The 16343-nt window shown below is 36.8% G+C and overlaps 1 protein-coding gene across 2 annotated transcripts in view; it reads left to right on the forward strand.

Moving 5' to 3' along the window:
• The window catches only part of LOC126380002 (protein spire), a 208860-nt gene that overhangs the window by 95025 nt on the left and 97492 nt on the right, over positions 1 to 16343 (forward strand). For both annotated transcript variants that reach the window (XM_050029105.1, XM_050029179.1), the window contains exon 3: positions 2440 to 2566. In XM_050029105.1, the coding sequence (XP_049885062.1) occupies positions 2440 to 2566 (127 nt within the window). The remainder of the gene's footprint in view (positions 1 to 2439; positions 2567 to 16343) is intronic.

Consider the following 16343-nt stretch of genomic DNA (forward strand, 5'->3'; position numbering starts at 1 on the left):
GAAGGATAGACTGCAGCGATTGATATATTTTTTTTAAATAACGTCTAGGGCCCTGTGCCGAGGTTTTTCTTGCAGCTTCTTTTCCCCGGCTATACAGGCTGTGAGAAGTTTTAGGCGGATGAGACGTTCGTTATGACAAAAATAAAAATAAAAATTGTCGATTCAAAGTGTAACTATGTTACCTACTGAATAACTGAATAAATATTTTTGAATTGGCGGCTAGACTTTATGTTTTTGTTTATTTACCTTGTCTGTATCTTTTATAAATTCAAAGTCAATTCTTTCATAATCTCGTACTTGACTATTCCTGACGCCTAGTCAATCTTTTCTAGGTCGAGTTTTGTCTGAATTTCGGCATATATTAGTAAGATTGTTCTTATGAGAGCTATGTTTATATTCCTACAAACATTATTATGAAAAACATAACACTGAAAATATTACCCTTCCATTTATAATTAAATTATGTTGTTATAGCGTAACTGTTCGGAAAAGTAACGAAAGCAAAACATAATGTATACGAAAGTGTTATTTGATACTCGACCGTATAAGGTGTAGGACATTAATAAACTCCTGCGCAAGCAATAAACTAGATTTATAGTGGTCAACACAAAAGGCGTTATTTTCTTTATAATATAAGTATAATGTTCTGAGTCGAGAAACAAATTGCGAAAGAAAACGATTGGTGTTTGCGGGATGTTTAATTTTGTTTCTGTGATTGTGTTTTGTCGCACAATAGAAACTTCCAGATGATTAATAGCTTAGGCGATGTCCTGATATACAAAATGGATGTGAAGCTTTCTGTACAAAGAATAAGTAATTGGTCAGGGATTCATTTGTGTGTCATGCTTTAGTTTATAATTTTTTAGACAACGTGAATAGGGTTCCTCATCTTTATTTTTGTCTCAGTTCGGTGAGTATTCGGAGGGACTTAACCTGCTTAGATTTACTTTGACACCTCTGGAACTAATGCCGTACTTCACGTACAATAAGTGAGATAAGTGAGTCAAATTGAGTTAAAATTGAGTTGGTGTTTACCCAAAACTAGCACCATCATCAACATTTTTTCAATAGATCTTTTATCTTCGGCTTGGCTAAATTGAGTTAAAATTAAGTTGGTGATGTCCCAATTGGCACTATTACCAACATTTGGTTTTAATAAATGTAATGAGGTTAATCTAAATTTAAAAGCTATCAATGAAGTTCTGCTGAGGTGGTATCTACAAGTCCTAAGAAAACAATTTTCCTCGTTAAAGCAAATCTTGACGTTTACGATATCAGATCATTAATAGCATGCAAAACAAAGGTAGATAAAGACTGTACCAAGCTCCTATCTGATTCCATCGCAGCATTCACAGCTTAACAAACCCCAAGGCCGCAGTATTCTGCCTCGCACCACACACGATGCACCCACTGTGACTATCAGTGCAGCCTCCGGAACGGCCATTGTGAACATTGCCCAAGAGAATGCAACCGCTCCCTGCAACACTCCATTAAATCCGGTGTGGAAACAAGATTAATAGGCCTCCGGGCGCTTCCCATACAATAATTAAAAAGGCATTGCGAATACTAAATAGGTTTCTATCAATCAGACTGGTTTTGTTGGGAACTTGATGGGAGCAGCTAATAGTATCTATACTCGTAGTGATGAGATAGGTGAATGAGTTATGAATTATGTCGTAAAAATGTGAGATGCTCTAATTACTAGAGGCTTTGGAATTTTATGACGTAGGTTACTACATTATTAATACATAGTGTTTCCTGTCTATATTTACAAACTATGTACATGATATAAATATGTATTATATGTTGGATTATAACTACTGGGTGTTAGTGACATCGTAACGAATACTAAGGGGGATGATTCATACTATGATTTTGAGTTGATATCAAGTGGAATTTTCTGTCGCAAAAATATGGATCTGAAAATAATTATATAAAAAAACAACACAAAAATTTTCATGAATTTTCCGACAGTAAATTCCAGTTGATATCAGCTCAAAATCTTGGTCCGAATCATTTCCAACTAGCCCAATTTGAAAGTAGTCCTGAGCTTATGTTATGTTGTTAGACTGTCTAAATCAGTACATTTTAACAACATAACATACACTCACGACTATATCCCAATTGGGGTAGTCAGATGTACATCCATTCTCTATCAGACCAACGTGGTAGGTGGCGAAATGTATCGCCATCTATAATGGCCTAGACTAGACAACTGTGTTAGTGAAAACGGCACTTAATATAAATTACGGTCACGAGCATTAATATGTATACACTTTGGTACCATGTCACATTAACTTTTTTGACAAATTGAACTGTAAGTCTCACTAAATGACAAATATGTTAGTGCGACATAGTCCTAAAGTGGGTACGTTATATTGCTCATGACTGTACAGTACATTTTGAAGTATTTTAACTTTACTTTCTGTATTGTTGCAGCTGGTGGTAAACCTGGCGCTGGTGATATACCACGCGCTGGACTACACGCATTCGGAGGACGAGGAGCGACTCATCTCGCCGGACCTCGAGGGCCTCATTACGGAGATGACTGCCTGTGAGGTGCCTGGTGAGTCCAAGATCATATCATAACAAACAGGACACAACATAACATATATTTTATTGCACACACAGGAAATACAAAATTAGAGAAATAGAAGAGTACAATAGGCGCCTTATTGCTAGGATATATTCAATATTACGTACAGATTAATACAACATAAATATTAAAACACATAATAACGGGTTCTTACCGCGTTTAAAGTAGGAATATTAGACTAAAACAATATAAATATTTCGTACAGCATGGGAATACAAAACATACTAACTTCTTATTTTTCTTTATTTCTTTTTTCAACTATATTAGTATTTTGAGGCCGAGAATGACTGTAATCTTCCAGTTATGCATTATGCAGCCTACCTTATAAAATTCGGATACGACTCAAGCATTCGCGTTTCGAAAATGTTTTTTGGACCGTTTTTCGCGCTATACCGTCTCCGTGCTAAGCTTTAAGTACTTACACAAAATAAAGGAGAATCAAAAAAAAGGGAAATGATAAGGGGGGGGGGGGGGGGATAAGGGGAAATAAAGGGGAGCTTGACAGTGAGAAAGGTTAAAGAGAAGTAATATTTTAGAACCGAAACAACCCTCTTTGTAAATTTCAAACTTAATAGAGTTTTTATTTATAAAATAAATAACTGAATTTGCGATAAAAACTACGAAACGAAAGGAAACGTACGAATATGTTTGTCACTTAGATCAGACCTGTCGTGTTTCATTGAGACTTATTGAATGAGTGGACGTGAGGAGACTTTACGTGCAGATTCGAATGAATGAACACAAGTCCTCTTACGTTGTAGAAACCTGAATAGATCCATCTGCATTACATCATCTGTGTCATATGCTGTATGTTCATGATTTATATTGCAACGCAGTGCATTTTTCGTGTTAGTGTTTATTGAATTCTGCTTGAACATAATGCTTCCATCACAAAACGATTACTAAGTAAGTACTTAAAGTTCTCTTGCCAGTACCATAGGATAATGAATAATACTACGTACGTATGATTGTACGAACAGAGTTCAGATAAAAAATAATTTAATGTAGAAACGAAATAATAAAATGACAGTGATGGTGATGATGATCTCCGACCGATTTCGGCCATGGCGATCACTTCGACTCCTAGTCGGCACGACGCTGATGCGCCCGAAGATGGCTTATGTAGCCAGTAACGTATTAGGGAATATTCAAAGGTTTAAAAAAAATGACAAATAAAATATAATAACAATGTTATGCTTCCCTTATAGGTCTAAGCGTAACCTCAACAGTCCTTCAAAGATCGTTGAAACATAGCCAATAGCTTGTAGAGCATTCTCCACCGCCTACATAGTAAAATGCACAATTTCGTTTGATTTCTCTAGTTGCTGAACTTTCACCCTATTGACCTTTGCGTTCTGTCACGTCCGCGGATTGCAGGCGGTCGGTTCAATCTGTTTCACTTTAGCTACTGTTTCTGTTTCTGTCTCCTACTCAGTAGGACTTACTGCATACGAAGTAGTTGTTGCTGTTTTACGACATTGTATGCTGCCAAGAAATGGTTTCTGAAGTTGTATGTTCTTTTACATTGACAAGATCAATGACACTGTCATGCTCTGTTGCACTCGGTATTGTTATAGTGGAAGCGCTTGTGTATTTATCATTGGACTGTAGAGCTATATTTGACGGTTTGATATTATGACATTATTATGTCTTCAAACTTTAGTTTTCCAATATGTGATAAAAGTCGTTAGATGATAATTAAAACTTTGATTTTGACATTTTCACCTTTATTTCTGGTTTTTCTAAAGGTTTCAAAGATTTTTGAGATAAACCGATTACAGATGTCTTTTGGTAGTTATTCGAGAGTTACGAAACAGATGATGATACTCGTAGTAAGTAAGCAAGTATTATGATTTAACATACATACATAAAGTCACGCCTATTTCCCACCGGGGTAAGCAGAGAGTATGAAATTCCATTTGCTTCGATCCTGACATACTTTTATTGCTTCCTGTACATTCATCAATCGTTTCATACACGCACGCCGATATTATGATTTAATTGTTGCATAATATTCGGCAGCACTCATTAGAGTATTTGCAAATATTTGAAAATGTTTACTTTTATTTGTCAACAATTTTGTTATAAAAAACAGATGGTGAGGTGATTATATTGAGCTTATTCGTATATTAGTTTACGTGCTACATCTTTTGTTTTTTCTTTTATCCCGTTACAAAACCTACATAATTTGATTCAATGTTAATCCAACGCTTTATTATCGTGTCCGCAAAATTAATCTTCATGTTTTTCTAAGCACGAGTAGTAATGTAATTGAAAACTCATCGTATAACCGTCTCATGCTGGGAACTTGATGGACGGACGTGCATCGCGAATGTTTTCAAACCTGAGTCGTTAATCCGTTATGTTTTCATCTATCGTGAAATTACTTGTATTTACTTATGGGATATTCGCATGTTCTGTATTTAAGAATTTAAGTCTAAAAATCCTAAGAATAATACCTAGGTACCGTACAAAAACTATGTTAACCTACCTTTAATTATATTAAATTATTTATAAAAAAATTATGTTCTTCTTCTTTGTCAAATTCTCTTCCTAGATTAGTTGCGGTCAGGCTTCCCTATACTCCTGTGCCAGAGAATTCTGTTGTGTTTGTGTTATGATTTTTATGTTGATTTATGATTTTATAATGTTTATTTATTACTGTAAGTGTTCTCGTTTTCACTAGAAATGACGTCAAGTGACACATTCATCAAAATATTATTTGCATAAACATGCAGTTTTAATGTTTTTAATATTTATTTAGGTTTATTCTCTATAATGTATGTTACTGTTCTGAGAAAATAGTTTTTGTCATTTCTATTTACATATGGTACATGTATACCAAGTTCATCATCACCCGATGTATGGGAGTCAGTGCGTGGGAGAATTCTTCCGACATTAACATTTGCCTGGCCATAAAGTATTGTCTCCTATTGTTGTGGCGCGCGTTCGAATCCGGGTCACCTTTAATTACGTTTTTACAACTAATTGCATAGTGCGTGCTGATATCTATGATACCGTGTAAACTAAGTTGGTTTTTCAAACCTTGTTTGAACTTGTGAGTGATAGAGGTCAGATAGCTTGTGTATTCTTCTATCTAAGTAGCACTCAGCCTATTAATTTGATTAAATATAATAACTTAGTTTATTTTTTTACTTCTTTTCTCGTGTCTTCCTGTTATCACTTTTAAAATATTAATATTGGTCGGTTTCGCCAACATTCTCCTAACGTATATCCTTACTTGCACTTAGTAAAACTCTCCTTTGAAATGCTGCTACGGTATGTCGTAACATATTGATGAAAATACGCATAAGATTCTTTTTCATTCTAGTAAACTAGAACCACTAAACCACTGCATGAATACGTATTTTTAAGGCGTTGAAGCGATATCTAAAAGGTAAACTGAAACTGAAGATTCTCGTACACTCGCCTATTTGAGTATTCATAAAATTTGCATACAAATCATCACCAGTATTAGAATAGTGAAGAATATTGTGGATTGTTCGAATGGGATCTTATAAATACAATAGCGAGAGAATTCCTCTAATTTGCATATTCCCAAAGTATTCTGGAGCATCGTAGATTTCTGGCTCCATTCCGATTATCGCCCTAACGAGGTGTTGGTTCAACTGAACTGTATTATTAAAGGCCCCGAAATACACTGACACCGTTCACATGGAACAGTTATTGTAAAATTGATGCATGGACAGCAATATTAAAATCGACTTTCGAGATCTGCATTATTCAAACGGTATTCTTAATATCTGTTAGTTTCATATCTAATTTCACTTACTTCGCTACTTATTGTTATTACATTAATTAATATGGTATTTTGTTGCAAACTCACTGCTTACTGCTTACAGTTATCAAAAAGTTTATTTTTAATTTCAATAAACAGTTTGTTACTTACGGTATCTTGTGAATAATAAGTTGGAACAGTCTTGTACATTAGTTTTGTTAAATAAACTTAAATTATAAATTAATTTATTCAGTTTATCTTCCAATAAATTCACTCGCATAAATAAAATAACAGTATGACATAGCTGTACTTTACACTTGTCATACTTTCTTCGCCTCGAGTTTCAAACACAAGCTGACTGTCATCAACGTTATAAACAATCAGGCACTTGTCTTCACATTTATTCCTCCTTGCAACAAAGGCGTGTATCATTTTCACTTTCTATCAAGTTTGTCGCCTGTCACCCTTCTAATGCATGCAGCTGCACTATCCTGACTCGATGACATTTCGGCTTCAGTCTCGACCTCTGCACCTACAACGTCTTGGTTACCTCCCACTGTGTTAGTTCACAATGAACGATACAATTCGTCACGCCTGCATTTCTCCTCCCTTTCCAAGTGATCGAGCTCTCGACTCACTCAATCTAAATTAACTTGTCATATTTTCTGCTTTTCCCCGAGAAGGCAGTTTTTGCTACCAAGATGACGCGAGCCGTAATCGAGATGAATGTAACTTCAGTTATTTCACGTTATTGTGTTGTGTATATCTTTATGATTACATCAGTAAAATTTCGTTGCTAACTGTTTTTAAGATACGACAACTTACCTTTTTTTAAAGTTGTTCGAAAAATATGTACGATACTTTACTATCTCTAGATTCAAGAATTATACAATTGATGATTCAAGTTTAAGTATGTTACCAAGTGAATTAAGATATTTTTTAATTTTAATTTGAATTCATTGCAGCAGAATGCTGTGCGTTCCGCAGTGGTGGTAAAAATAAGGCAAGTTAGATAACAACAAAGGTCGAACTTACGGAGTTTTTGACGATATTCTAATGACAACCATGGATACTACTAACGGTGTTATTTTAGGTGTGCATGTTCCACGCTAGATTTTGGTTATTCATTCTAAATTTGAAGACTTCCTTTTTTTGCATTGAAATCAAGCTTGCGCACAATAACGTGATCGCGCCTAAGTTATCTTCACATCGGTTGGTGGTTTCTCTACACGTTTACGGCTTCCTCAGAAGATTTCCTAGATCGGGTGCTCAGCGTGATGAATTTATGGCTCTTTAATAGCCGACACCGGAAAGTGTACCGTTTTATATTGCCCTATAATTTTATGCCAATCAAAAATTTGCACCTGCTGTGTAGGGTCAATAGAACTTTAATGTTATAGGCGTTTGAACTAGTATTCATCATGATCGTAATTATGTAAATTATTTTCGTCTTTTTATGTTTTGATCAAAATAATAATTATGATTTTGATAAATTTAGAAGCATTGAACCTTTAGTATGCAAGGTGTGATTTCCGCTACTAGGATTTCAGGTCTATTTAGTATTTTTTACGTTAGTTCGAAGAATACTAAGTATTTGTTTGGCTTTAAGTAGAGTAAGTATATGAAGTCTTTTTGTATCTTCAAAGCAGACGTATACAATATCACAGTTAACACGCTTAGATATACATCGACAGACATTGAAATTCTAACACGGTCGTTCTCGTATCGTAATCGGAAACCCTTTCGGCGCGCGCGCAACCAAGGCTATCGTAAATCTCCGTTAAGTTCACGGTCATTTCGTTTTCTCTCATGTACCCTAACTGTTGTTCGACAAGTGATCGAATCGAATCGAAAGTATATTATCGGTGGTATCGATCGGTCACTGGGTCATATGGGCAGGTGATCGGGTCACTCCTACAATGGGATGATTCTCTATTGTGTTAACACTGGCTGGTTCCAGTCGATCTGTACGGTCGTTGACATTATCTGCGTCAATCTCACGCTTCGTGCTCGTTAGAACTTGTGTTGTTATTTATTTTTTGAATTGTTTTCTGTAGTTTTGTTTTCTGATCTTCAAAGTTGATAGTTTCAGTAGGTGCATCATCGAGCTTGATTCAAACTTTTATTATTTTTGTATCCTCTTCAATTTTTTGTTACCTAAAGAGCTATTTGACCTTTTTATAGCACGTTCTTGTCAACCCCAGCCTTACAAGTAGGTACGTCATTATAGACGACGGTTCGGCGCACCACGTTGGTCTAACAGAAAGCTCGGTGAGATGTGGATACTTAGTTCGTTTTGTGATGGATTTACTTCTGACTGTTCCAATTGGGATATAGTCGTGACCTTATGTATGATTTTGTTACCCAATCATGTCTAACAAAAAGCTATTTGACCTTATTGTCAACTGCAATCATTACAAGTAGGTTGAACGCCATTTGTTATTCTTCAATACTTATTTTATTCCAACTTTCATTGTATAATGAAGACACATCGCGTTATCTACAGCGCATATAAACGCATCTTCGCGTTGCGCGGGTTCACGAGACTGCGCGACCTTGCGCTATGAGCAAAAACTGCTCAAAGAAAGTGCTCTGGCGCATTATCTCCTCCCCTTTATGCAGATCTAGGAAACCATCGGCACGACGTTCCCACGGCAGCTGTTTTTGTACCGCCGACTATGTTTTTAACAGATTTATCTTGTACCCGGTTACCGTAAAGCGGAGCTTAGATTGTATGCTGATGATATTGTTAGTTGGTTTATCCTGTAAGTGCTCTTGTTTCTTTTTCCTTTGTTACTCTCGTATACCTTATAAAGTGGAGCTGTGGTAGCAGAGTTCAAAGAACGTTTGACTCCTACTCGTCGCGACAAAAAAGCATTCCGACTTACTACGACACGAAGACTAAAGAGGTTTAAAATAATAGTCCGCGCGGCCATAGAAGTCCACGGACTTTATTGGAACTTATAGAATAGAATAGAATAGAAATAGTTAAGATAAGTCATAATAATCTATGCAGAGTCTGCGACAATAACGCGGCGGCTTTGGGACTTCGTTTGTGGCGCGACCTATTGTTTAAACATGGTATTATTAAATCCAACCAAATATACTGCATTGCACACAAACATAACATACAAACAATTATAAAACAAATGGGCGGTGCTCTGAAGCAATCTCTTCCAGGCGACCACTATTATCTTGAGTCTTCAAATCAAATCAAATATACTTTATTGCACAGAACTAAATTACAACAATCAGACATAACACATGAATACAGTACAATTAGTCTTCGTTTAGTAATGAGGCCGATTAGGTATGCGCCTGTCGTATTCTTCCTTTATCGTGAATTTTGTCCATAAACATTGTCGTATCTTTAGATTGTTAGTGTTCTAAGAATCTACAACGAGACGTATCACGGACAATCTGTAAGTAATTTGACCATGACGATAAATATCCCGCTTTCTTCGGGAACCTAGTTTTCCCAACGTTCTCCCTTACTAATACTCGTATTTAGCATACGCAAGCGATATCCATTTATTTCAGTTCAATATGGGACTTTCCTATAATCTGATTTTGATCTCGATCATTAGAGTGGCTCGTTCTTATTACTTGTGATCCAATTATTGTAGATATAGCCTGCGTAATATACAGGGTGTTAGTGACATCGTAACGAATACTGAGGGGGATTATTCAGACCATGATTCTGAGTTGATATGAAGTGGATTTTTCCGTCGCAAAAGTACCGAATTGTAGTAGAATCATCCCTCAAAGTTTTCGTTACGATGTCACTAACACCCTAATTATTACTGATCGTAAACTTCCAGTTCAATGAAACAACTCTTCTACTATGTACTGAATGTTTTATATAACTAATAAGCAAAGAATTTACTTCAAAACGTAACCTAAACCTGATTCCCTTTGCCAAGGTACGACAATCGACATAATGTGACAAAATATACATTCACTGTGGATTGCCATAATTGTTTTCAAGTTGAATAAGGCCCCTGCACTTACTTAGTGGATGTAATTGTTTGTTGATATTGTAATTTGATGGTTAACGAAATAAGTAATACGACGTTTTTTATACAATTTCATGTGTAATTAATTATAATAAAAATAAAATAAATTAAGGTTATAACACTTTTAGTACAATACATTTGATTTATGATCCGAATAAGAACATTTAAGAAAAAAACACGAGTTGTTCTTGAATGCTTTTCAAAAGCAATTAGGCTCCGTAATTAATATGAATTAAAGTCCACAAAAAACTTTATTCATAGCTACTCAAAGATTATTGTTTTAATTCTTTACTTTTTTCTCATAAAGTAGTTCCCACACAAAAATGTTAATTACTTTAGGACTACTCCTACATACGCACTTTCCCTCTAATTTGGATACAATCTGTAGGTATATGCGTTTTGGAAACAACTTCTTATTTAGATAATGATATTGCGTGGGTGTTATAAATACGTATTTAGTATGACTAATTAATAATATTTGGTGAGTTCATAACAAGATAGAAAAAAAGTTTACTGTCGAATTCTCAGACTCTGCATGGCAACCGCGCCGCGCGCATCCTGAATTTTATCGAGGATTTCGACCAATAGATGAAGCGAACGGTATCTACGTGGATGGACGTCGTACAACTATTGTTCAAAGCCCTTGACATAATTCACAAGGGCATTATCATACCCGGAATACGAACTACTGAAACCGCCTAGGGCAAGAGTGCTCATGAAGACAATGCAAACAAGTATAAATTCGGGTTCTTGCGTCATTTTATTGTCAAGTTCTTATGACCACCTGGTTATCATTTGACCCTGGATCCTGCAATGATGTCTTTTCGCAAATACCACTTTTTAAACAGAAAACCGACAGCAAATGGACCATCCGTTCTGGAGTCGTAGTAGTCTTCAATCTTATGCGTCGGACGTCCCACACATAGATGCGCGTGTATGATAAAACGAGGTTTTTTGTATGAAGTGTCCGGGTTGTGCTTACATCAAAAGCAATTAATTATCCCGTTTTTCACAGGGTCCGCTTACATAACCAGAAGATTTGACAGGTCCGGTTTTTTACAGAAGCGACTGCCTGTCAGACCTTCCAACCCGCGAAGGGAAAACCAGCCCAATAGGTATATGTTAGGTTACATACCTCCAATAATGCATTTCTCGAGAATGTAGGTTTCCTCATGTTTTCTTTCCCCGCTGAGCACATGATAATCATTTAAGATCTAAACATGATTTCGAAAACAAATTCGACAATCATTGGTTTAGGCCTGTGTGTGTTATATCAAAAACAATTGCCAGCGTTATTTAACAACACCTTCACATATTACAATATCATATATGCAAATAATCCTTCAGTTAATGAGTTTTGGGCTATTTGTATAGCAGAGTTCATTGCCCTTGCGTTTGGCAATTGCAGCCAGACACACGACCATCAATCAGCATGACTAATATTATGCAAGTATTTGTCACAATACATGTAGGCTGGGATTGAATCTGGTACTATTAGTTCTGAGTTATTATCGGGCGATTTAACGACCTTCGTGGTCCAGTGGTTGAGCGTTGGGCTCACGATCCGGAGGTCCCGGGTTCGAAATACGGTGGGGACATACCACAAAAGTTAGTTTGTGATACCTAGTTTGGTTAGGACATTACAATTCATCTCGGCCGCAGCCACTTTTGTTATTGTTAGATTTAAGATAAACTAGCGACCCGCCACAGATTCGCTCGGGTGCAATGCCGAGGAAAAAATAAAATTATTCACGACATCACATTAAAAAACTCAAAAATAACAGTATTTCTCCACTATATAATGGATGTTATTATACAGATAAACCTTCCTCTTGAATCACTCTTTCTATTAAAAAAACCGCATCAAAATCCGTTGCGTAGTTGTGAAGATTTAAGCTTACATAGGGATATGGGGACAGAAAAAGCGACTTTGTTTTATACAGGGTGTTAGTGACATCGTAACGCAAACTTGGAGTGATGATTCAGGCCATGATTCTGAGTTGATATCAAGTGGAATTTTCCGTCGCAAAAGTATGGAATGGAAAATAATTAAAAAAAACAAAAAAAATCATGAATTTTCCGACAGGAAATTCCACTTAATATCAACTCAGAATCATGGTCTGAATCATCCCTCTCAGTATTCGTTACGGTGTCACTAACACCCTGTATACTATGTAGTGATTAGTGTAGTGAGGTAAGGTGATATAGGTATACTTAGTTCATCTTACGATGGATATACCTCCGAGCGAGGACGTAGTAGTGAGCTTATGTTATGTTGTTTTATTCCGTAGACAAATCTTTGGAATTACCAAGTCGTATATTAATCCTGCGCGCACGCAGATACAATGTTCCTGCAGTACCGTTATTGCACTTATGGGGATATGCTGTACCGAATTGTGTGCACGCCTCGATAGAGCGGAGAGAATCGTGGAACCAGTAATAAATGGATATTCATACTAATATTATCCTGGTGAGAGCCCTCAGTTCTCCCCATTTGTCAGACCAAGTAGTTAACGCCATTTGCGGCAAATCTACAATAAGTTACGACAAAATGTAAAAATATTTTACAAAGCTTTCCTGGGATTCGGGTTCCGGGTTCCGGTTATCGCGACACATTTTATTTCACCCCTAAATTACATAAAAAGTATCCTATGTTATTTCCTAAAGTCTATTGTATATCTGTACAAAATTTCATCAAAATCGGTTTACTAGTTTTGGCGTAACAGCCGGACGGTTACTTTCATATTTATAACTAGCGGCCGCCGCCACTTCGCCCGCGTGGATTTCGGTTTCCGCGGTAAGAACATCCGTTTTTTTAATTGTTAAAGCCTGTGTGTTATTCTGATGTATAAGCCACATTATTGTTTTCATTAAAATCCTTTCAGTAGTTTTTGCGTGAAAGAGTAACAATCATCCAAATATCTTAACTCACAAATTTTCACGTTTATAATATTAGTAAGATATTAGTAGGGATTTCGCTTCCATCCAGCTGATTCCAGCCCTACGTCCCTAATAAAGGAGAACCATTCGTCTGTACTATGTACTAAGGGCCCCAACACATTAGCAATTTTGCATCTCTGCACAATTGCTTTGGGGTACCATACTCGGAGCAGTTGAGGCGCTATCGTTCCCGTCTCAGACATTGTTCGAGTAAAATAGGAGTTAATGCTTTAACACTCATTTGTCTTTGTGACCAATTTAGGATGGTCTTAAAGAACCTTTACTATGAACTTAGTGCATCTACCTTTTGTGTTTATTTGTGCACTAGATGTGGATATTTGCGCATGAATAGTTTTTTTTTATAAGTGTTATTAAACAGAACGACCAAGGGGGTTAAAGTAGCCATAACATAACATAACATAAACTGCCTATATACGTCCCACTGCTACTCCACTGCGGGTTGGTGGAGGTGTTTTTACGGCTAATAGCCGGGACCAACGGCTTAACGTGCCCTCCGAAGCACGGAATCATTTTACTTTTTCGGACAATCAGGTGATTCAAGCCTGAAAAGTCCTTACCAAACAAAGGACGTCTCACAAAGTGATTTCGACAATGTCCCCATCGGGAATCGAACCCGGACCTCCAGATCGTGAGCCTAACGCTCTAACCACTAGACCACGGAGGCTGTTTAAAGTAGCCATATCGAAGCAATTCATCTAAGAAAGCAATATTGCAATTTGACATTTGCGCATATAAAAGTACTAAGTACGCAATGCAAACAACTGTCAAACAGCATTATTGGTTTCTTAGATGAATTGCTTCGATGTGGCCATTTTAACCCCCCAAGTCAGTACAATTATCGATTATATTTCAATAAGATAATATTTTACAATCCTCTCAATGCAAAGTACGTAAGCTAGTGTTGTCATGTTCATTAGCATAGTGATGTATCAGTCGATATTAGGTCGATCGATTCTTTTCTATGTAACAGTATCCTACAATCGAACTGATTTAGTTTTTTTTTTTGGTTGATTTATGTTTTGACTGAAATCTAGAAAGACAAGAATTTTGTCATGATAAAGAACGGGAAGAAATAATAAGACGACTACATACTTATAACCGTTTTAAAAAACGTTTTTTATACACATAACGCCTTACAAATAAAAAGCGGTGAACGTGTATATATAAGCTTTTGACAGCCAACCAAGTTCAATTAATTTCATAATTTGAATTATTTATTTATTAATATTTATTTGTAATGAATAAATAATAAACAAATAAATAATTAATATTAGTATTAGTAAATAAATAATTATTTAAATTAATTATTAAATAATTATTTATTTGTTTATTTTCTATTTCTCAAGCGGAATAGACGACGAAATACGAATCTAGATTACATTTTCCTTTGGAAACAAATTACAAATTCACAGTCTTCATTTTGACAAGCAATTACGTTGCTTTAATACAGTTAAATCGTTATTCACTGAAATGTAGGTCTTCTAGTAACCCACTTGTGCTTCTTTCCCCTTGACCCACTTCTAGGTTTAATTGAAGATGTGGTAACTACTCATTGTACCTACTTATGTACTTTAGGAGAATATTCATTAGTAGTAGGAACTCAAAATAAATGCTTTAGTTTATAATATCGACGATAACGACCTCCGTGGTCCAGTGGTTGAGCGTTGGGCTCACTACCAGGAGGTCCCGGGTTCGATTCCCGGTGGGGACATATCACAAAAATTACTTTGTGGTCCCCAGTTTGGTTAGGACATTACTGGCTGATTACCATATTGTCCGAAAGTAAGATGATCCGTGCTTCGGAAGGCACGTTAAGCCGTTGGTCCCGGTTACCACTTACTGATGTAAGTAAGTAGTCGTTACATGAGCAATGTCACCTTTGGCGGCTCAATAGTAACCCTGACACCAGAGTTGATGAGGTTGGTACTCCACTTCACAACCCACACGATAGAAGAGAAGAAGATCGACGATAGGTTTGCTTTGAATTTGAGAGCCGTGGTAGCCTAGTGGGAAGAGCACTTGACTCTCACTCTGAGATCGCAGGTTCAAATCCCAGCACGGGCCTAAACCAATGGTTTTGGAATTTGTTTTCGAATTAATATTTGGATCTTAAATCGTTATCACGTGCTCACCGGTGCATGCGTTTCGTAGGTATGTGACTTATCCTGTATTGGGCTGGACTTCCCTTCGCGGATTAGAAGGCAACAAAGGCGGTCGCCTCTGTAAAAAAAAATGCAGAAGAATTGAGAACCCGCCTCCTTTTTTGAAGTCGGTAAAAATTGGACCTGTCAAATCTTCAGGTTAGGTAAGCGGACCCTGTGAAAACCCTGGGATAACGCTATGGAGATGACGAGGTTTACTTTCTTCTTCTTCTTCTAATTCTTTTATCCCCTGTTGGGATGCAGGGCTCGAATAACAGATTTCTACTCCCCTTTGAATTAAAAATTTTGCTTCTATGCTGTTCTGGGAACAAATAAAAAAACATAGAACACTTACAGCTGCTTGTCTTCCCGGGCATGTCGTAAAAACCGACAGAGGGATTGTGTCCTCTAACATGATGGACTAATGTTATGGGCGATAGGCTGATCCCTTCACCTTAAGGTTCATCATATCCAGCTTACGACATCGTTTCAACAGTGGCTGCAAGTTGTCTTTGATTACTTGTGGCTCTGCCCACCCCATTAGGGATTACGGGCGTGAGTTTATGTATGTATGTTGAATTAAAAAATAAAATGAAATGAATATGATATCAATTCTCCATAGCCGTCTGCTATCTGGCTATGGCCAGACTATGGTCTATGGGTACCGAATAGGGTTCCGGAGAAAGTCAACGGCGCCAGAGTGTTAGACAGACAATGTTGTAAATTATTATTAATAGTGCTGTGTTATGGTTGCGATTAGCGCCTCTTTGTTCGACATAATCTATGGCGGTGTCAATACGCCTTAATGAAATGTCACTTGGTGTATTAGTCAAGTGCTCTTGTGGGTTTCTGATGGTTAACGCTTGTAATCCCTAATCGGGTGGGCAACG

This window comes from Pectinophora gossypiella, chromosome 1 (assembly GCF_024362695.1).
Source record: "Pectinophora gossypiella chromosome 1, ilPecGoss1.1, whole genome shotgun sequence".
In the NCBI taxonomy this organism is placed as follows: Eukaryota; Metazoa; Arthropoda; class Insecta; order Lepidoptera; family Gelechiidae; genus Pectinophora; species Pectinophora gossypiella.